General features: G+C 29.6%; 4 protein-coding genes across 5 annotated transcripts; 3 read left to right on the top strand and 1 right to left on the bottom strand.

The window, feature by feature from the left end:
- The first annotated feature begins 523 nt into the window (after nucleotides 1–523).
- Nucleotides 524–1,420, top strand: LOC114382015. Its single transcript, XM_028341246.1, has 3 exons — nucleotides 524–678; nucleotides 762–855; nucleotides 1,010–1,420. Exons 1-3 carry the CDS (start codon nucleotides 630–632, stop codon nucleotides 1,167–1,169), a joined length of 303 nt encoding a protein of 100 aa, XP_028197047.1. The 5' UTR covers nucleotides 524–629; the 3' UTR covers nucleotides 1,170–1,420.
- A 3,340-nt stretch (nucleotides 1,421–4,760) lies between these two features.
- On the top strand, nucleotides 4,761–7,061 carry LOC114381388 (BTB/POZ domain-containing protein At3g56230-like). The gene is made up of 3 exons (XM_028340629.1): nucleotides 4,761–5,074; nucleotides 5,591–5,767; nucleotides 6,506–7,061. Exons 1-3 carry the CDS (start codon nucleotides 4,886–4,888, stop codon nucleotides 6,947–6,949), a joined length of 810 nt encoding a protein of 269 aa, XP_028196430.1. The 5' UTR covers nucleotides 4,761–4,885; the 3' UTR covers nucleotides 6,950–7,061.
- Nucleotides 7,062–10,215: 3,154 nt separating this feature from the next.
- LOC114380747 lies at nucleotides 10,216–11,972 on the bottom strand. 2 transcript variants are annotated; one of them, XM_028339782.1, is made up of 4 exons: nucleotides 11,730–11,970; nucleotides 11,112–11,237; nucleotides 10,804–10,974; nucleotides 10,216–10,402 (listed from the first exon to the last, which is right to left on the bottom strand). In XM_028339782.1, exons 1-4 carry the CDS (start codon nucleotides 11,805–11,807, stop codon nucleotides 10,304–10,306), a joined length of 474 nt encoding a protein of 157 aa, XP_028195583.1. In that variant the 5' UTR covers nucleotides 11,808–11,970; the 3' UTR covers nucleotides 10,216–10,303. The 2 variants fall into 2 exon arrangements, with proteins under 2 accessions (XP_028195583.1, XP_028195584.1); XM_028339783.1 differs by having other exon boundaries at nucleotides 10,311–10,402; nucleotides 10,784–10,974; nucleotides 11,730–11,972.
- A 6,441-nt stretch (nucleotides 11,973–18,413) lies between these two features.
- LOC114381350 lies at nucleotides 18,414–21,408 on the top strand. The gene is made up of 6 exons (XM_028340591.1): nucleotides 18,414–18,552; nucleotides 18,748–18,814; nucleotides 19,168–19,275; nucleotides 19,375–19,473; nucleotides 20,145–20,270; nucleotides 20,870–21,408. Exons 1-6 carry the CDS (start codon nucleotides 18,523–18,525, stop codon nucleotides 21,016–21,018), a joined length of 579 nt encoding a protein of 192 aa, XP_028196392.1. The 5' UTR covers nucleotides 18,414–18,522; the 3' UTR covers nucleotides 21,019–21,408.
- Nucleotides 21,409–22,210: the final 802 nt, after the last annotated feature.

Below are 22,210 nucleotides of genomic sequence, written 5' to 3'. Positions count from 1 at the left end.
ATATTAATATTATTTACTTTTTTATTCTTTTAGATTATTTTTCATGGATCACCGATAACTAGATTGACTATACAACATTATTCTGACATAATTTAAAATTTGAGTGTTAAATATGTAATTCTTAAATACAAAAAGAGATATTTTGTCACTTATTCAACATTATTATCTCATGTAAATTACCAAAAGATTACTTGGCATGGATTAATTGTTGAGGTGCACTGAAGGCACAAGCGGTTTCATAATCAAGGACCCTCTGTATCATCACCATTCACCACAGATCCGGCAAAAATAAAATCCATTGGCTCACTGTGCTTGCCACATGATATTAAAGCAAAGCAAAGTTTGACCATAAAGTACATTCACAGAACAAAACCAGCATAAGTAAGCCTCTAGTTTAACTCTTCCAATGTTCCAACCTCCAACAAAACAGCCAAAAACCCCACTAAACCCATGGGCCATCCCAAGTACCCAAAAAAGTAAGCCTCTAATTTCAACATCAACTCTTCACCCACCCATCTATAAATATTCTCCCTCCCCCTAAAACAGCATTCAACACCTTCACTAGCAATTCCTCAACCACACTTGCCATATCAAAGAAAAGAGCATCAACATCAGATCAAAGATACAACATGGAGGCACTTCAATCATGGGTTTCAAAGCACAAGCTCGCCAGCATTGGTTAGTTGTACTAGTATATTATATGATAGATGATAAAATTATTTTAAAGAAAAAAGGATCTTGAATTAATTTTATTATTACAGGGGCACTCTGGGCCTCTGGAATTGGAGCAACACTTGTGGCTTATTCATGCAAAAAGTCTCCAATGAAGCCAAGTCTCAGGCTTATCCATGCTAGGTACTTACCTTAATTTCTCATAAAACCTTTTAACTTAACAATAACCATTTTAAAAAAAAAAATTTAAGCCCCGCGTGAAGTAATAAAAATACTTGTATGTGCTTGCATTGTAAATGTAATTAATTAATGACTTGCTTGGTTCTTTGGTTCGTAGGATGCATGCTCAGGCTCTAACTTTAGCAGTGCTATCCGGTGCAGCTGCTTATCATTATTATGAGAAACGTGATGTTCAGCCAAAACCAGAGGCAGATTATATTATTCCTGCTCCCAATGTCACCCAGATGGTTGAATATGAACTTCAATGTCCTTTCTAAAAATTAAAAATAAAACTGTAGGGGTCATGTTATTAAGATTAGGAGATATTCCTATCATCGAGTTTTTGCTTTTGCCTAGAAAGAATATTAATTGTTTGTGTATTTTATCAATGATCCGACTCCAGAACTAGGGGGAATAGCTATTGCTATGCAATGTTGCAATGCATCTCTATGTATGTTCTGAGGGTGCACTATCTTAATTTTCTAATGTATATATACAAGTTTTAAGAGAAGTTTCAATTCAGCTTGAATAGCACTTTTCTTATAAAGTTTATTGGAAAAGGAAAAAGTGAAGCGGGTGCCAAAATGTTTGACCTTATCTATATTTCTATATAAAAACCTTCAACGTGACACACCTTTTTGTGAATTTTTCTAATACATTTTTTAACAAGTTTTTGGTTATGCGAGTAAAATAAGTCTAGAATTATTAAATAACAATTACAACCGACCATTGAAGAGATGCACGTTTTGGGGTTGCAGGGCATTCGAAATTGTCCATAAAAAAAACAATAGGCTCATTGAAAAGACTGGGAGGTGGAGATATATCCGTTTGTTTAAGTGAAAAAATGATTTTATCATTTTGTGATTATGTGTCTTTTTTCCTTAAAATTTTTTCCCAAGATACTATTTTTAGCTTCAGAGATGAGAGCAGTAAAATAATTTTTTTAGAGGTTTTTGCTTTCTTTAAGAAAAACATATATTCAAAAAAGAAATCCCATCTACAACTTGATCTGATTCAACAACAGCGGTAAATCTCAAATATTAGTCCCATTATGAGAACACGTGCATTCCATCGAGTTTGGGAACATGAAGAATATTTAGCAATACATAATTTAACACTCTTTTTTTAAATAAGTTTTTAATTATTTGAGTGAAAGCTTTTTAAATAAAGGTTTAATTATCCTTTAGAGCGTAACAACATTTTCTTTTAGTTTCTATAACTTAGAATATCTCATTTTGTGCTCCCTATAATTTAAAACATCTCATTTTAATTTCTATAATTATCCTTTTTAATTTATTTAGTTTTTATCATCTAAAATCTTCTAATATTGTTCCTTTAAAACTTAATTGTCAGGAAAATTAATGCATACTTCACACACATGTCCTAATGATCCAAAATCACAATGAAAATTTCATTTTGATTTGTAGATTAGCTTCTTTTTTGCTAAAGTTTTCATTATTTTAAAAATTAAATTTGTGTATATTGTTAATATAATTATCAACCAATTAAAAATCACTCTAAATATAACCTTTAAAAATAGTTGAGTAACTTTTCATACATAACAGTTATAGTTGGAGGGCGGAATAAATTTTTTAGTCGGTGTATTTAGGTTATTTTATTTTTTTCAATTAAATAAATCGAATAATAATTATTTTTATTTTTAGTTGCTTGAGGCTCACAATTTGAAATGCTATATTCATTTAACGTGCAATTGCCCCCTATTAGTTTTTAATTTCTTTTTGATATATATATATATATATATATATATATATATATATATATATATATATATATATACTTACAAAGTTCCCCTATAATTTGAAATATAGTTTAAAAAATCAAAATTATAATATAAATATTGTCCCACAACATAAAATTTATGAGTTCATCATTATTTATATTGGAGAACATTGTTTGTGTCTTTTTTTTTTTTTTCATGTATCAACATTGTTCGTCTCAACGACCCATTATGATTCACACAATTCAATACTTCCATAAAGATGGCAAAATGGACAACCTAGTCCTTCAGTCCAAATTATATATGGGCTTCATTTGTGTGTCCCATCAGGCCAGCCAAAATTGGACCATCTTGTTTTTCTTAGTCTAAATTTGTATAAGTTCTAAAGAAAAATAAAATCGGTGGGTCCAGCCCATTTTATTGTCACTTCTGTGCTTAAGTAATGCTATATTCTTCTATAAAAATGTTAACTCTATTTCTAACTTCAATGTAGATAACATGTTCCAATATTGATTATTTAAGAACGCATTTTTGTTTTTGCTGTAAAAAAAATAACGCATATTTTTTTCTTAAAAAAGAACGCATATTTTACATATTTTTTGTGATCCCCTCACGCATTGCTACATCGTTCTTCGATCAGGATATCATAGATCAATGAGAGACAAATTAATTTCTTCTATCATTGTCATCGAATTCACAAATTAAATCGAATAATGACAATAGAATATATTTTTATAATTTAATAAATATATCTTAATATATTTTAAAAAAAATATTTACTTATCATTATTTGATTTGGACCTTCAGCAAAAAAAATTTGGAAACCTGATGACAATGTTACAAAAAAAATTTATGGCTTAAATTAATTTTTGGTCTTTTAAATGTAAGTCAAGTTTGTTTTTTATCACTCAAATTAAAAAGTAATGATTTTAGTTTCGTTATTTAGAAATAACTTAACATTTTTCTCATAATTTCTGAAGTCTCATAAGAATCAAAAGTAGGCTATTTCCAAATTTAAAGGTTAAAAAACTATTTTTAAATTTGAGAAACTAAAACTAAAGTAAATTTGACTCAAATTTGAAAGAAAAATATTTAAGCCAAAAACTTATTTATAAGTTTTGTACAAAAATCAACAGTATGTAATAAAAACGAAGGGCACAAGATATGTTGGATTCTCACCTTACAGCCTCACAGTAACTCCGTATAGTCACATAGAAAGCATAAACAACAAAAATATAAGAATGAGTTAGTGGGGAGTTACTCGTATAATTTATAGTTGATGCTCAGTTCATTAATCCTTTATGCTGTTGTTGTACCAAATACTGGCTAGTATATAACTAATGACCATGATTGCCCATATAATCATCTTATCAAATGTTCCTTCTAGCTTGGAGTATCAACTATATATCCAGGCTGGCCTTAAAATACATTATTTCTAAACTAATCTTAATATTAATAATTAATAATGGTCACACCCTTCCAGGAACTACAAGAAGGAAATGAAAAATACAAAGGTGGTTAGAGGAAATGGGCTTTGCTTTGCTCATTTGTGCTGTTGTATGGTTGGAAAGTCTTCTTTTCCTAACTGCTTGATTCTTTTTGTTAAGTACTTTACTAAACTAAACACTACTCTAAAGATATAGCCTACCAAACCAGCAACTTCCTAATTTTACAGTAACCACCATCTACGCCCTCACTCATCTTTTTTTTTTTTTTTGTCTAACCAAAAATATTTGTGTTTTATATTTGACATTCAATTAATTTTCTTCCACCGGATCAATTCATTTTAAAAAAAATGATATTTCTTATTCTAACTTCATGTCCAAATAAAAAATTGAACTCTAAATCTTAATTAAAGAACTCTGAATCAATTGTGCTAACAACTTTTTGGTAAGCCCTCACCCATCTAATTTGCAATATACTTTCCTCTACTCCTTTATTATAAAATAATCTAGAAAAAGAAAATGATGGGACATCTACATATAGTTATGAGGTTACATCCAGCCTACTATATGTTCTTTTTAATTATAAACATGTGTGCTATGCATAAAGGATAATGATGTATATCTGCTAAATTAATGGACATGAGGCATCAATCATTTATAATGATGGGGTACAAAGTAATGTATTATATAAAGAATGACGGTAGATGGTAACTCTTTAAATTAGCAAGTTCTTCCGAAGAAGCAATAACTTATCCTTTCTGTGATTTAAGAAAGCAGAGGAGAAGGGGGGAACTAAGAGAATCTAGCAAGCATGGATTGTTGTGTGTGTACAACTATGCCATTGATATTAAGGCCTCCGAGGAATACAATATGTGGGGCTTGTTACGAAGGAGTTAGGAGCATAATCAACATGATGAGCAACATTGAAAGTGAGAAAGTAAAGGCAATGGCTAATCCAAATCAAAATAGTTCTCCAGTTTCGCGGCGAAATTCGAGTAAGGCAAGCTCTAATCCATTTCATAATTTAAATTATTGATTATAAAAGGTAAAACTTCATATAGTTTATATCAACCTGTTACCTGTGTGTCTCCTGTAGTTATTAACTTTTGACTATATGATATCCCTAATTGGTAATTGAGTGTTACAAGCCTACAATAAAATTCGTTGATGATTGTGGTTTTGATGTCCTACTAGCATTTTCACTTAGATGATTAAGTTGGGAATTGACTCTGCTATAGTAGCTGCTAAATAATAGAGATGGCCTCATCTAAGTTGAAAACTTAATCGATTTACCATTAATGTTTCCCATGCATGACACCAAGCTGTTAGTTACTAATTTATCAAGTAACATTAACAATCTTGACATGGACAAACCAAAGGGGTTTGGCCTCTGCTTTAAAATTATTTTCCTGTTCCACCCTCTTCTTAATTAATGGCTGTTAGGGAAAAAATGATTAATTGAGTAATTACAAAGGGCAAAAGGGGTAATAACATTGAGATTATTTATCCTCTGCAGATACTTGATGATTGTATTAGATGGTGTTCAGAACAGACGGAGCAGTTTAATCAACAAAAAGAAGACATGGTTTTCCTCAGAGGCTTTGTTGCAGCCTTCAAAGCACAGATTCACACGGATATATTGGTCAGTCCAGGCAGGAACGGTCCACCTATACCTGCACATAAGTCCGTTTTGGTGAGTTGTTTTTTGTTTTGGCAACTAAAGCTACGTTTGGATCATCATTCACCTCTTTCAAAAGTACTATCAGAATTAAAAATACAAAGAGCATCTTTGTTCAAAAATAAGTTGAACACTTGAAAATATGTTCGGAACGGTTATCCTAACATGCATAAAATATTTCCCTTAAAAGAAAAAGAAGTGTTTTCTTGATATTCTTGAAAGTTGTAATTATTTAAATTTGGTTTAAATATATATTTTTTTATGTATGTAATAAATATTTTTTTTCAGTTTATTACCTAAAAATAAATATATTATAGTCATGAAAAATATATTTAAACTTTCAAACTTTTAATTATGGGTTTGAATAACCGTTCGTACATATTTCAATGCACTCAAATGGAAAAGCTACTTTAGCTATAAAAGTTGAGTTCTGATGAATGGAGAAACATTTTTTTGCTCCCATGATTGCTGCTTTAGAATGTGTGAAATTGCATTGGAAAGTGCACAATGAAATTTCCAAGTGTATGTTTGAAAACCCGTTTAAACTCCATTGTGTGTTTTCCAAAGCAATTTCTTACATTCCCATATAGCAAATGTGAGAGTAACAAAAGTGTTACTTCTCCATTGAACGGAACACAACTTTAATACAAACACACTCTTTGGGTGGATTGAAATGAACAGTCGTTTGAGACACCAATTAGTTGTATAATTCTAATTAATGATGTAATGAACGAAAATGTTATTATGTTATAGGCAGCAAGATCAGAAATATTTAAGAACATGCTAGAGTGCGATGAATGCAAGGCAGCACCAAGTAACGCCATAACTATACCCGATTTGAACCATGAAGAACTAGAGTCTCTCCTTGAGTTTCTGTACAGTGGGACATTGAATGTGGAAAAATTGGAGAAACATGTCTACGCTTTGTCACAAGCAGCTGATAAGTATGTGATTCCACATTTGCTGAAACACTGCGAACGATATCTGCTGAGTTCACTAAGCACTTCCAATGCTCTTGAGACACTAGAAATTGCGGATACTTGTTCCAACCACAACTTGAAGGAGACAACCTTGAACTTCTTAGTTAAAAACATTGAGCACATGGTGTCCTCACCTAAATTTGAAGCTTTTGTCCATAGGAGCCCACATCTTACTGTGCAACTAGTTACAAGGGCGTTTGTGAATGGTGCCAAATAATCAAAATTGTCTCCACCAATGTTTTTTCCTTTTTCAATTTAATAATGTATTTATCCAAGCCTATAAACAGAATAATATAATTCATGCCTTGTTCTCTTCAAGGTTCTCCCGAGTTATCTGATTCAAAATTAAAACACCTCTCTGTTTTGTTTTTTTTTTCTTTTGCCTTTCTTGTTACTTTAATTTAAAAACAAATGAGACGTCAATATAAATTTGCAATTAAACATAAAAAATATTGTTTAAAGGATACAAAATATTGACACGTTTTTTTAAAAACTAATAAATAAAATTAGGCAGCTTACTTAAATTCCTCTCGCTAATAATACATTTCAAGGCATGACTCAAGACTCTATCTACTCCATGTTTGTAAGTTAGAAATCCTATTATTTTTTGTTCTTAGACCTATTAAAACACTTTTTTATAAACTTTGCATACAAAAAATATGAAGCATTAGTATTATCTCTATTATTATAATTATTATATATTTATATTAATAATATAAAACATTATATTAATATTTAATATGTTAATGATATATGTCAATTTTATACCCACAAAATTCTTTGTCTATTGTTAATTATATAAAATCATAAACTTTATATTAGTTATTCAAATTTTATTATATCAATTACCAACAAAATGATGCTACGGCCCACACCAAAGGCCTAATTCATGGTCATTGAACATGGCCTGATCTAACCAGTAGGAAGCCCATCAAAGACAAGTAAGTAACCAACCTATCCAGTCTTGATTCTTGAATAGTGTGTCATGGTCTATTTAGTTTGGATTTCAGTGGAATTAATTAACATTTAAAATATCAATAGTATTAGAGAATAAGTTTATCCGTAATATTTCGTATCTATAATATAATAATGCATAAAAAAATTAAGTCTCATATTGGTAGCTTAAAAATAAGTTAAAATATATAAAAAGAAGAGGATCATGAGAGTACATAAATATTTTTGTACAAATAAATCACTCAACTTAAAGTCTATTCACTCTCTTGTACGTAAGAAAATCAGAATTTTAAAATTCTAATAGCTTAAACTAAAGCAAGAAAACTTACTCTAAATCATTAAGGTTGACCTGATGCAAAAGATATTGGAGATTTAGAATAGATGTATGAGAATTTAGATTCGATTGTTATTATTGTTATTACTTATTATACACTAAAAAAATAGACAAACTCACTCTGAGATTTTTGAACAAGAGTACACACAAAGCTGGTAAATAATATTTTAAACTTTTAGATTTTTTTTACTGATAAAATTTTAGATTATTCTTTACATAAATAAAGGAAAAAAATCACATATTCTTTATTACATATGATATTCCTTCCCTTTTTATGTTACATGCATTTATAAAAATAATTTCAAAAATTAATTCAATTCAATTGATTATTTAACCCATGGTACTAGCTGAAATCATCCCAAAATTTAACGAGGAATGATGATTTTATATTGCTATAATAATTTACATTAATTCTTACATGATTAATAATTTTATATAAATGATCATTTTTATCATTTTGATTCTAATAATTATAATAGGGCGTTCGATATGACTCATATATTTTTGAAAACATATTCTTATGATGATATTGGAAAATACAAATAATATTTTCTTATTAAATTCAAATCCTATAATCAATCATTCTTAGTCTTTATATTTGATTTTTTTAATATAACCATGTTACATACTCAATAATAAGAGAGATTCAAATTCATTCTTATATTGTTGGAATTGAATATCTTTGGACTATAATGGAAACACCTCTACCATCATCACCATATGAGCAACTGTGAACATTCATCACCATCCAGCATTCCTCACAACTCTAATCTAAGTGGGCAATAGACCAGCTGTCAGGAAAATTCAATGAAGCGCGAATGCAAATGAAATAATATAGACAAATCTTATGATATCTATAACTTTTTATTTTTATTTTTGATCAAATGATATCTATAACCTATATATAATATTGTTTGTAATGAAATAGTTTGTTGATAAACCCTTACATTTTGGATGTCAGAATTGAAAGACAAAATCAATCTACAAGCGGAGGACATGGATTTTGTCAGGAACTTTGTTGCTGGATTTACCATTTAGTGAACAAATTCCCACTGACATAACAGTCCGTACTGCCAACTATGGGCCTCCCATTCCTGCACAAAATTGCTGCATTGACATGATCGCTCTACTCTATAACATTGCATGTGATCAGGCCCTACCCTTTTAATATAATTTTGAGGATTCATTTTATATTTATGAGAAAATTATTATATAAAAAAAATTCTATTTTCCGTGAATGACAAGCTTTTCACACTTTCAGCAATCGTTTGTTTTTAAGCTTCTACATTCTAATATATATATTATTTTAACCAGCAATATTCACAGTGAACACTAGTAATTATGGGTGGTATGCATTATTTACACGTACAAAAATCGATTGCACCCAATTAATCTAGTTTAAGTATTCTTCATTTTTTAAAAGAAAATTAATTAAACGAATAAAAAACAAGCACAATATCTTTCTGCTTTGGCATGGGTGGTAAGAATTCAATAGGACCTAGTGCATCCTTTTATGAAAGATAGCAATTATGCTAATGGCTTAAAAGTCCCACGCGCACAATTATTTACTCTTTGTAAGTACTTAGAACCCAAAACAGTTTTGTGCACAACTAAAAAGATACACTTCTGTGTCTAAATTTACACGTCTAGTTTGTTTAATTATCATGACTGTACAAACCATTTTTCTTCTTCTTTATGCGATGTGTAAAGAACTTTTTTTATTGAAGGAAGATGCATCACTTGATTCACTTCATAATTAATTATTTGTGATTAAGATATTGTTTGAAGCCATTACTTTGCTCTATTCGTGATATATACAAGTGTCAACTTTGGATCGATGTGCCCTTGCTGCATGCTTCACCAGGTCACTTATTTTGTTAGTTTTGTAGTATTTCATTCATTTTATCCCTCAAAACTGGAGACATCACTTTTTCCTTACGGTGTCGTTTCATGTCTCATTTGTATCACTGAATCATGTATATTAAATCGTACTCTTTGCTGAAAATTTTGTTTCAGAGAAAAGCACACGTGCACGGTTTGAAATAAGAAATTTCTTAGTGAAACTCTAACATAACCATACTGTCATACATCAAAATGTGAATAACTAAATATTTTTTGGAAGTCGTCATTATTCTAATAAAATAAAACGTGCATATATATATGCATACATATACTTTATATATATATATATATATATATATATATATAAAATAATGCATAGACTAATTTAATAAATGGACAACAAAAGACGTAAATAACATAAATATAAAAGCTGACATTTTGTTACTTTTGGTCAGCATTTTGGCTCCAGTTCTTTATTGCTTGTCCCAATTCCTGTTTCACAGTTTGTGCATCAATACCCTCATCACCTTGTTCTTCATTCTACAAATTAAAAGTTACGTTGTCATTCTTAATAATGCATGAAAATATATAAGGAGAGAACAAGACAATATAACATAAAAATATCAGCCAATTAATTGACGAAATCAAAAATTCTATAGGATTCATTATAGTTTAAAATACACTATATATACAAACATTTCAATGCACAGCAACTTGGTCCCTCTTGCCTTTTCTTCAAAAGGAAGAGAGAGAGAGAGAGAGAAACAGATAGAAGAGGAATGTTTTATATATACAAGGACAACGCATGTGACCTACAAAAATATGGAGTAATGAGAGGGAAAAGAGAGACACTGACATGATATTGATATATTGAATTAGCTAGCTAGAAAGCATTTATAATATAAATTAAAATATGCTTACAATTAATTACTGTATCTTACTTTTCCTCCAACAGCATGAAATCGAAAGGTGTCCGTACAAGTAACCCTAGCTTCAAGCACATTAAGACCAATCTCTTCAAATGACTCCAATATGGAAACAAGTAAACCAGGGCAGGTCTTTGCTGAATAAACATTTATAAGAAACCCCTTCTCTAAGGTTTCTACTGTAACCTGTTTATGTCCATCCAGTAAATGCAACTCCAATCAATTTCTTTTACAGACCTTGGAAGTTAATTGTTAATTTAAGACCTTGCAAATTAACACACACACACACATTGAGAGGAAGCTGTTAAATTTTAGTGTAGTACCATAGGCAAAGTATTTTGGTCACTTGAAGTTTGTGCATTGGCTACGTGTTGATTCAGTCTTTCTACTTTTTGCTTTAACTCTTCGATATACTTTGATGCATCTATTATGATCGAGGTTTTGTTTAGCTGCCACCAACCCAGCAAAAGAACAATAAATATTAGATAATTTACTATCCCAAATAAATTAAGCACCACATATGTAATTGATATATATATATATATATATATATATATATATATATATATATATATATGCATATGTTAATGTATTAAATTAATTGAGAACAATATAATATAATATTTCAACAATATATTTAACAATCATCATTTTTAATTAGTTTGTGTTTCAATTTTCTATCCAGATATATATGGGAATGAAAATATACAACACACAGAAAACAATATATAATCGAGATATAGATATATAGCATTAGCATGAAGTAGGCAGTGGATTTAAGATTTTAAGTAACTAAGGTATATAACAAGGAAGAATCCATGATATGAATATTTTAACTAACAAAAAATAAAGAATAAAAGTAAGAAGTGGAACTGAAGGGAGGATAATAATCAAATGAAACAAAAAAATATATATAAGAAAAAAATGCAGGGAAATATTACAGCATGAGAGTTGGTTATAGAACGAAGAAGTTGCAGCTTCTCATGCAGTGCTGCTCTTTTTTGCTCTCTAGAAACCATTCTTTTTTGTGCTTTAGCTCTAAGTGATCGTTCTGGTGGCCTAGCTATAGCTTTCTCTTTTATGTGATGCTTAATTTTCTTTTGTTATGAACTTTGTTGATCTCTATATGGTCTTTTAATAGATGGGATGGGCTCTCAAATCTATATGACGTTCTGCAAGGAATCCCACATGATTGTCTATTTGTCTCAGTTTCTTCACAAACAAATACTGCATAGATTCTCACCGAACTTCCACAAATACCCTTTTTCTATATAATATATTTTAGAATTATTTTGCCTATTTTTGAATAATTATTTTTATTTGCTCTCGTTAAGAATTGATTTATTGACGTGAGTGCAAGTTGTTAAAGCCACCACGGTGTGTTATGAGTCAACTATAAGAACATTTACTGATCATATTCAACTTCGGTCACTAGCTTTCATTTTACACGAGTATAATTGATTACATATTTTTAATTTAATTTAATTACATACATTACGGAGATTTTGACGAGAAATTAAATTTGGAATATACGTGTAGCATGATTAAGTTGTGAGTTGGAGAGCATGGGGGAAGAGGGAATCATGAGCTCGTGATCAGTGAAAATTGGCCATCGAAAGAAGTGAAGGAGAAACAACAGATCAAAAGATGTTTACTTCTGATTTTGGAATGCATCCAAACACTCCTCACGGGGAATTTTTTAGGCTCTCCTCCCGCACGATCTCTCTTCTATCACCAGCAATGAAACTTTGTCCTCTTTTTCCTTCTCTCTCCACACGAGCATTCTCCTACCCTCTTTCATTTTCCTTTCCCTCATGAAAGTGAAATTTAGATGATACTATTGAATTCCTATTGTGCAAATAAATAAATAAAGGCATATAATAATCCCAATAAATATACAATTTTATGATTTTGGTTTTAATTTTTTTTTTATTTTGATATATTTTTTCCTATCTTTTCTATCCATGATGTTACACTAACATCATTAAGTATTATTTCAGTCAACAAGTCAACAAGTGTCAAGTGTCATGTCAATAAAATGTGATGTCATCAAAAACATTAATAAACCATCAAATGATGTCATCAAGGATTAAAAATAAAAATTACATATATTTATTAGGACAAAAAGTAAGAAAAAAAACATTTGAAGGAACAAAAGAGATAATTAAACATTAAACTAAATATTTACTTCTATATATATACTTCTCTATAACACACTTGTCACCCTCAAGTTTATGTAAATTCTAACTATCGCAATATCACCACAAAACTTTCTCATATTAAAAATTTAGTGGTGAATATTGAACCAAGATGTTGCAAATTTCTTTCTCAACAAATTTTTACAAGTCCTAGTTATAAAGATGTATCTATGGTGTGCCACCCAACCACCATTGCATCATTTAATTATGACTATAGCAACAAAAAATGGTAATCTAAAGATCAAATTGCCCTTCATTGAGCCACACTTTAGTAACAAAGGTCATCATTCATATCCTATAGTTCAGGTATCATTATTATAAGTATTGTGAAGTCAAAAGATATTTATATATTAAAAGATTTTCAAATATTTTGATTAGATGCAAATAAATACAAATAGTAAAAGTTGTGTCCAATATGTTATCAAATCATGGTTTGTATTTCTACGTTTGAATTTTTAGATGATACTCTATGTCTCAGATTCTTTGTTACAGAAAACATTCTCTTATGATCTGTGGAACCCTATAAAGAATAAATGAAATTCACAGTCTGAAAGTGTTGATCTTCATCAAAAGGTATGTTCTATTATTGCAGACCTACTATGATGAAAGAAGTGACTTTTCTATACTGAAGTGTAAGACATGCCAACCTATTAGCATGGACTCTGCATGAAGAAGGGACGTGCATTTAATGCAATCATTCAATGCTCCAACGACCTCAAGACTTTAGACGAAGAACAGAATGAAGAATCCGCCAGTTAAGAGACAACAGATACTTGAAGATGAATGTTATAAATAGAAGAAACTTTTAAGATAAAGACACAAATCTACTTGCGAATTATTCTTTCATTCTTTCTTGTAAAAAAACTCTTTGTAAATCTCTGTATAGATACTAAGCTATCAAAACACCTTATATACCTTAAGAGAAAAGATTAAAGTGCTGAGAGATATATTTGTCTGTAAGATGATCTCATATTAGTCAGCATGCAAACTTCCAACAAATCTTGTTGATTTGTTTAGAGTCGACAATGACTTAGTAGGACAAAGAATGTCGAGTTAAGTGAAGCTAAGGATAGAACTTATCTTTGTAAGAGTCAAAAGTTATAGTAAAAAATACTTATAACTTTTGAGAAATTAGTGGAAACTTGATAGATTGTCAAAAGCTGAACGTAGTCTCGATGTAGAGACAAACCAATATAACGTCCTTGTGTTATTTTTTACTGTTTTTCTATGTTAACTGACAAAGGGTTCAAATTTTTTTTTAGATCTTATATTTGTTTTGGATCTGTTTAGAAAATTATTTTCCAATCATCTGGTAAAACCTTTCTTAAAAATCTCTTATATGTTTTTAGTTAAATCTACATTAGATGATAAATGTGTTTTCAATCTAAGCAAAAAATTAAAATTTCTAAAAACACAATCCAACCCTTGTTTTGTGTTATTTGCTTGTACAAGTGCACACATTTATTACAATATATATAGCTTAAGTGAGGTTCTTTATTAACTTAAGCTTCAAATTGTCTTTGTGGATATCCCACTCTTACTTATGGAATTCAACATTATAGAATTTAGGCATCTAAAATCTATAGCATCACTTGTCACACTTTGAACCAAACATGAAGGATGGAGCTTTGAGAAGGAGGGGGAGGAGAAGAAAATAGAGGTGCATATATATAGTGTTGAGGAATATTTTGATATTTAAACTTTTATTTTATTTTAATATTTAATTTAATATACTTAAATACCTTTTTTATCTTGTAAATGTCACTTTTTACTTTTAGTTTTGTAAATATATCATTTTTATTTTTAGTCGTTGATGATATCATCATTTGATGATATGACATCTCAATTGTACAATCATTCAATGATATAATGTTTTGCTGATATAATACTTGATGACATTAGTATTTAGTGGTGTGGTATTTGATGACATCATCATGATGCCAATATGATGTCATCACTATCAATTGTGATAGTCTTTTTAAATGTAGAATGATGAGATGAACTAATTAAAGATGTGTGAAAAAGAAAAAAAATCCAACAAAAAAAATTATAGGAACAATAATTAAAAAATGATTTATTTAAATGAAAAAAATATTTAAATCTTAAATAAATTTAATTACACTAAACTAGGTCATATTAATAAGTTTTTCTTTTGCTATATAACTTGAACCAATTCAAGTACTCATTGAAGATTTGGTTGATTCAAATTCTTTAACAAAATTTATTAAATTAAATAATGTTATTTTGTATCTGTTATCTTATTAAATGGTAAGGTTTACATGGTATATACAACATGGATAGATATCATACATGGTATTTGACTAACTATATATAAAAATAGTTTATTATACACATTATTGAGATATATATAGCTTTGTGACTCATAAAATATATTCTCAAGATACTTTATGTGATGTTGCGTGTGATATTTATATTATTTAGTGGTTATAAAAGTTTTTTTTGGCATAATAATTAATGATAATAAAGTTTTAAACTTATGATTTATAATGCAATGAAAAGTCAATTTCCTAAAAGATGTTAGGTAAAACTCCTGAACAAATGCCTAACGAGGATGAGCACGTACTGATCGAGAATCATCTAGTATGAATTGAATTATATATATACATATAGATTCAGATGTCTACATGCACGCACACACATATAATGACACAGATCTAAATCATATCAGACGTATTTTGTATTTGGAGCTGTTACTTCCTTGTGTTGCTTCCAGTATTGTCACCATTCCACAACGACAAATTAAATCACGTATCCACCTCTATTCACATGTGTGCCCATTAATCATCACAACAAAACAATATCCTTCATACATTTATCCTGCTCCTACCTTGTCTATTGTCTTCTATAAAATTTAAAGTATTTCTTGCTGCTCTGAACTCTCCTAGAGTACTCTTTTAGATCCCATATTGTTCATCAAGGTTTTCCTGTGATCCTGTTGGTGTCCCGTCACTTCCAATTATTTTTATGGTATATATAGTAAATGTAAAAGTTGATGATGACAAAATTATACATACAACGATTATTTCTAATTGATACTCGAGAGTGCAAAAACTATTTAAACTATCAATATGTGTATATACTATTTTAAAAAAATAATATTTAATCCTTGTTTTTCTAAGTTGGATGAACGTGTCTCCGAGCCGAGTGACGCATTATCTGTTGGGATTATCTTTCATATTCTATATATATATAAAAAGATCTATAATATGTTTGATTATTAAGGATTGAATAAAATATCATATCTGTAATTGATTGTTGATTAAAACATTTTTTAAAATTTATTGAATCACAAACAATTGATAGTGTAGTCGACAGGCTTATGATAATTTCTCATTGAGTCTTTTTTTATTTTTTATAATAAGATTTTCATAATTTTTTAGATGAGGAGAAGAAAAATTATATATGACCATTTATGTATTGAGAATCATAATCTTCTTTTAACATGTTAACCTAATAAGATTTTTCATTATTTTATAATGAATTAACAATGATATTTGCTAAAAAACTTATATCATCTTATTTAATAATCTAAAATATTCACTTAATTATATAAAATAAAATTCATTAATAATAAATAGTTAATATAATTATTTTATAATATTAATTCATATTAATTATTAAAATAAAATATTCCAACATTATAGATATATTTGAAGGTATCAGGAAAATGTGGAAAAGATACAAAACCACACAGGTAAGCAATCATCGTGTCGAGAGTCTGTTAAAGTCTATCCAGCAACCTTATGTACTGTATAATATATACTTTGGGTGCGATCGATCATTTCAATGAAAATCATATTCCCAGCTCAGAAATTAATAATTAACTTTTTTATCAATAAATATTAATTTTAATTTTATTAGAAAGTTAAAAAAATTTTAACTTGTTAGTTTTATTTTTATTAAAAATGTCAATTAAAGAAATTTAAACTTTTTTATATGTTCTTCGTCTCTTCTCCATTCATTTTTCTTTTATCATTAAATCAATTTTATATCTCTTAATCTTAATAATTGAGTATGCATAAATAATAATTAAAAAATTGAGTAAGTAGTAAATCTGTGGATACATAAAACGAAAAGAGTAGGCTTGTTACTTTGGTGAGGTTCACAGGCAATTACACATTAATTAATCCAATTTATACCATTTATTTTATAAAAAAATTAATCCAGTTTATTTTCAGATCGAAACCAGATATTAATGATCACCAAAAAGATGGATGGAAGAAAATAAAATATTACTGGCCCTCTCTTATGCTATTTCCTATTTCGCCATATGCTTTGAACCTAATAATAGCACATTTTAGCCTGAGCAAGAAGGAGTCTGAGTGTCCTTCTTCATGGACTTGGCAGTTGCAATAAAGTTGAAGAAACTGATAAGATTCTGTTTCAGATTTGATTATTCTTACTCACATGTTCCAGATTGACGAATATTTTTTTTGGTTTTTGAGTGTGTCTCTATCCTCCTGTTTGATTTAATGACTATTTTGTTAGAGTCAAACACTAAAGTTAAGACTCCTCTAAATAGTAACTTGTTTTATAAAAAAAAAATGTTTTTGTTTTAATTGTCAGATCAAACAGCACATACTTAATTTAAAAGATTTGAACTCCTTTAACTTGAATCAAAAGATGTTAGCTTTTTATTAATGAATATGATGATATGTACGAAGTAATGTTATAGTATGATTGTTGGAGATTTGGAATCTTGCTAGCATATATGTAGGTGATATTCTTTTTTTTTTTTTTTTTTTTGAGGGGTGTAGGTGATATTCTTATTTGTTACTAACATGTTCCGTGATGATGATTTTTGTATCTTCCTGTTCGATGAATAATTTCTCATATACATATATACTAGTGTTTTGTATCATGAAACAATGACAGTCTCACCTCTATTAAACCACTATAAACCACTAGAGTTGATTAGTAATGAAGGTTGAAGTAGTATGTATGAACCATGAGGTCCTAGATTTAAACTTTAATCATTATAAAAAAAAATGTCTCACCTCTATTGCATTTGTATTAATCAGTGTATAAATTTTGAGATGTGGACTTAATTTTAACAATTAGAAAGTTATGGTAGCTAAATAAGAGTAATTACAAGTAATAGAACAAAAATACAATAACAACGTTCTTGAGATTAATGTTCAAGAAGGTTATTATTTTAGGTATTATTTACTCGTACTCCCGTGGAATTAGGATATTGATTAAGAAATTAAAATGAGAATATTTATAGTGAAGATCATGGGGGAGAATAAAAAAAAATTATGAACAATACAAGAACTCTAATTAGCATTTGTTTATTATTTTTTATGAAAATAAACAGAAAAGTAAAAAAAAAAAGTGGTTATAAATCAGCTTGGTTGATACCCAATGAGATAATGGGCTAAAATCACTCATTCATTTCAAGCCCAGTAAGTTCGGATGTACCCGACCCGTATAACACATTCGGATCCGGATCCTGCAGTGTCATCACTGATCAGATTTTGATGAAGAGTTAGGGAGTGTTGTGAGCTTCAGCAAAATGCGCGCCCTAGCAGCTCAGTTCTCTAATGTAATGTTCTCTGTAATCCTTGTCTTTGCCTTTGTTCAGTTTTAACCCTTTATTATTTAAAGAAGGAAAAAAGCAATCACTTTCAAATTCAATTCATATTTGAAGTTGATGTTTGTTTTCTGGGTCGTAAGTATGTACCCATTTGCTAATTCATTTTATTCTTAACTCGTTTCGTTTTTTTAACCCCTTTTGCAGTATTTATGCAGAAGAAAAGTTGGGGTCAATCCGCGATCTCGTAATTTTTCATCATATAATAGCAAAGGTATCATCTTGTTTTTTCTATCGGTACTTTTGAAACCAACTTGTCAGGCTATGGAATCATTCTGTTAAGAACGAGAAAGCCCTCAAATTGTAGGACTAATCTATTGTGCAGAAATAAATAATTAAAAAGAAGAAATGTGTACTTGTGTTGTATGTTCTAGACTTCTAGTAGTAAATGGTAGGTACATAATGTTGATTTTGGGGATTTTTGGGATTAGATCATCAAGCCAAAATTTTGCACTGTAAAATACAAAGAAAGTGGTTTTCTTTTTCCATTCAATTTTTGGTTTCATTGTTTGAGCTGCAATTTTGTTGCGCGACTTCACTTGTATTTGTAACTCTTTTGATTTCCAGATGAGCTAACCATTGAGGAAGAAGCTGAGAGGAAAGTCGGATGGCTATTGAAGACGATATTTTTTGTGACTGCCGGGGTAGCAGGATACCATTTCTTTCCTTATATGGGTATATCAGCAATTTCCCTGCAACAATTTTTAACTTGCAAAGCCTTCATTTGCTCTTGGTAGTTCAAGCTTGACAATGCTGTTAAAATACATATTTCAGGAGATAATTTGATGCAACAGTCTGTTTCACTTTTGCGTGTCAAGGATCCCTTGTTCAAAAGGATGGGAGCTTCTAGATTGGCTCGTTTTGCGGTAGATGGTAAGTTTTGCTATCTATATCTTTCTGTCACTAATTGCTTGCTATTGTTATTTTATGACCCTTATTTCTTTGGTGCATGACATATATTGAACTTTTATTAATCATTAGTCATTTGCATATTAGAGTAGTTGTTTTCTAGAACGGATTCCTATTCTTGTAACAAGCATAATTTCATTATCCTTGTGCTTTACACTAGTGACATTTAGTCATTTAGTATTAATCTCAGCTTATTCTTGAAATGACAAAATTATGGTTGAAGGGAGAGTTGATGGGAGATTTTGAACTTGGATAAAAGAGTTTTAGATTGAAATTTTCTCTTAAACTGATAATAAAATAGTTAGTGAGATTTTAATTGAGCTGCATTTGTTAAGAGGTGACGGCTAAAAGAATTGCCTTGTTGTCAGTTATACTATTTTCATGACTGAGCAGTAAGCACTGATATTGCAGTGATCCACGACTGAGTTTTATTCTGTAAAGGGCAAATTGCCTTGATGCAGTTTAGCTAGTTTGTACATTGATAGAATTGCTTATTTATCAATAGTGTTCCAATGAATAGGTATGTCACGAAACTGATTAAGGATAAAACATGGTGATCTATTCCTTTCTAAAATCTTTTGGCCCTGCACAAGTTGTTTATATTCAACATTGTTTACCTTACTTTTGCTCACAAGATGAAAGAAGGAAGAAGATAGTTGAGATGGGCGGAGCTAAGGAACTCTTAAATATGTTAAGCACTGCTAAAGATGACCGTACACGGAAAGAAGCATTGCACGCTCTTGATGCATTGTCACAATCAGGTGAAATCATAATTTTAAGTATTTTTATTTATGTGTTATTTTATAAACATTGCCACTTTTCTTTTCTAAGTAGACTTTTTTTAAAATAGTTATTATCATGCTGGTGGAGAGGTAAATTATTGAGTAGTATCTTTGTGGTTCTAAATAGTAAACCAGAAATGCCCAACCACTTACTGAATTTTTTATTTATTTGTATAATATTGAGCTGGAAATCAATTTTATGAGCAAAGTTATATATAATACTTATCTTTGCCGAAAAAAAAAATTTTATGAGCAAAGTGTGATAAGAAGCATAGGAAATTTTTTTATGTTTCCAGTTTCTATTATCCTTATTCAGTAGATATGATATGGGTTTGTAAAGATGAAAAGGAACATAAATTGTTTTGTGCATTAATTTTGGGACATTATACATACACGAGCTTATGTATATTTTATACAATAGCTATACCTGATACTTTCCTTGTCAGCATGTTGATTTTTAAGAATCCAGTTCAAGTAATATTTGAGGTTGAAAGTTATGCAACAATACAACCAAAATAGTAGTAGTACTAGCCTTTTCTGTTCTCTTTTGATTGAGATAAACTACTTCATTGTTATAGATGAAGCTCTTGCATCCTTGCATCATGCCGGGGCCATTTCAGTAATTAGGTCTGCACCAAATTCACTTGAGGATGCAGAAGTTGAGAGATTCAAGTTGAGCTTGATGAAAAGGTTTCAAGATCTCAGATACGATGATGTGTCATCATGAGTTGAGGTGCATGCCTATTTGTTTTTTTTTTTTGGGTGGTTGGAGCATGAAATATCATGATATGAGAGATTAAGCTGGCAACCAAAGTATTTTTGGGGAAGAGTATTGGAAATTGCAGTGTATCCTTTGACTAGGTCTAATGAAAGACTATAGTTCTATTGTCATTTTGTTTTTCTCACTTGTCAAATGCGATTTGTCGCTCATTGTTATGTCAATCATAAATACAATGGAAAAGACTTATGTGCGTGTCAATTTTAGTTTTTAAAATGTATATGCATTTAGAAGATAAATAGATTACAACAAACTAGTATTGAAGTTGTAAGTGTTTGGATACTATAACTGTATATTTGGTTAAAACTACTAGATTAAATTTAAGACATTAATGTGATTGATCATACAATGTCATTACTGAATGTGTGTAAGTGCTAGTAAAACATGAGCTCCATCTTTAGAGGTAGTAATTATAGGTTGTTGTTTAAATTGTTTATTTACATATGCCTCAACTCTACCGTATGTCATCAGGCTTATTGCTTAGGTTCAGTTGGCTCCTTACACATTTTATTTTATTCGGATTCCTTTGTTCATTCGATGTTTTCTGAGGAAATTATGTTTGTTGAAAGAAAATCAATCAACAGAAGATACATCCACATACTTTTCTCTACCCCACCTCTCCACGTACCCTTGGCGTCAATTTTCAATTAAGCACGTGAACAAGCCTAATTAGACGTGGTTCTATGGAGTGATAATATACTAAAAAAGATTATTTTTTATTTAATTTACGTAATGTTTTACAAGACATGTTTGTTAGTTTTTATTCTTTTTTATTCTTAAAATATTTATTTAATTTTCTTATTGTCTTTATTAAATATCATTTATGTCATTTTATATTTTTTAGTTATTTTAATCCTTAGTTTTATCGAATATTTATAATTTAATAAGTTAGTTTCAAAACTTTTAGTTATCAACTTTCACTTAATTTTTCAGTTTTAAATTAGGTTTTAAGTTGATTTTGTCAAATATAGCCTTAATAATAAGACTTGTGCAAGTATCTCTTTTAGAGTCCTATCTTTCTTTTTTTGGTGAAATTTCAAAGTGTTAGGTGAATATGGGTATTTGGAAATATAAAAGCTTGTTTAACATGTAATAAAAATCACTTAAAACTAATAATTAGTTTCTTTAATTATCCCTATTC

The sequence above is a fragment of the Glycine soja genome, chromosome 13, assembly GCF_004193775.1.
Source record: "Glycine soja cultivar W05 chromosome 13, ASM419377v2, whole genome shotgun sequence".
Classification (NCBI taxonomy): Eukaryota; Viridiplantae; Streptophyta; class Magnoliopsida; order Fabales; family Fabaceae; genus Glycine; species Glycine soja.
Note: the sequence above shows the minus strand (reverse complement) of the source record. Positions and strands in the feature narration are given on the sequence as shown.

What these genes read in the sequence shown, in the direction of transcription:
- LOC114380747 (XM_028339782.1), bottom strand. Translation starts at nt 11,807, where the DNA reads ATGGTTTCTAGAGAGCAAAAAAGAGCAGCACTGCATGAGAAGCTGCAA. An exon ending in CTATAACCAACTCTCATGCT is followed by an intron (nt 11,238 to 11,729) that starts GTAATATTTCCC and finishes GGTTGGTGGCAG; the next exon opens with CTAAACAAAACCTCGATCAT. An exon ending in ACCAAAATACTTTGCCTATG is followed by an intron (nt 10,975 to 11,111) that starts GTACTACACTAA and finishes GGACATAAACAG; the next exon opens with GTTACAGTAGAAACCTTAGA.
- LOC114382015 (XM_028341246.1), top strand. Translation starts at nt 630, where the DNA reads ATGGAGGCACTTCAATCATGGGTTTCAAAGCACAAGCTCGCCAGCATT. An exon ending in GCACAAGCTCGCCAGCATTG is followed by an intron (nt 679 to 761) that starts GTTAGTTGTACT and finishes TTATTATTACAG; the next exon opens with GGGCACTCTGGGCCTCTGGA. An exon ending in CTCAGGCTTATCCATGCTAG is followed by an intron (nt 856 to 1,009) that starts GTACTTACCTTA and finishes TTTGGTTCGTAG; the next exon opens with GATGCATGCTCAGGCTCTAA.
- LOC114381350 (XM_028340591.1), top strand. Translation starts at nt 18,523, where the DNA reads ATGCGCGCCCTAGCAGCTCAGTTCTCTAAT. An exon ending in TAGCAGCTCAGTTCTCTAAT is followed by an intron (nt 18,553 to 18,747) that starts GTAATGTTCTCT and finishes CCCCTTTTGCAG; the next exon opens with TATTTATGCAGAAGAAAAGT. An exon ending in CCATTTCTTTCCTTATATGG is followed by an intron (nt 19,276 to 19,374) that starts GTATATCAGCAA and finishes TACATATTTCAG; the next exon opens with GAGATAATTTGATGCAACAG.
- LOC114381388 (XM_028340629.1), top strand. Translation starts at nt 4,886, where the DNA reads ATGGATTGTTGTGTGTGTACAACTATGCCATTGATATTAAGGCCTCCG. An exon ending in CGCGGCGAAATTCGAGTAAG is followed by an intron (nt 5,075 to 5,590) that starts GCAAGCTCTAAT and finishes TATCCTCTGCAG; the next exon opens with ATACTTGATGATTGTATTAG. An exon ending in CTGCACATAAGTCCGTTTTG is followed by an intron (nt 5,768 to 6,505) that starts GTGAGTTGTTTT and finishes ATTATGTTATAG; the next exon opens with GCAGCAAGATCAGAAATATT.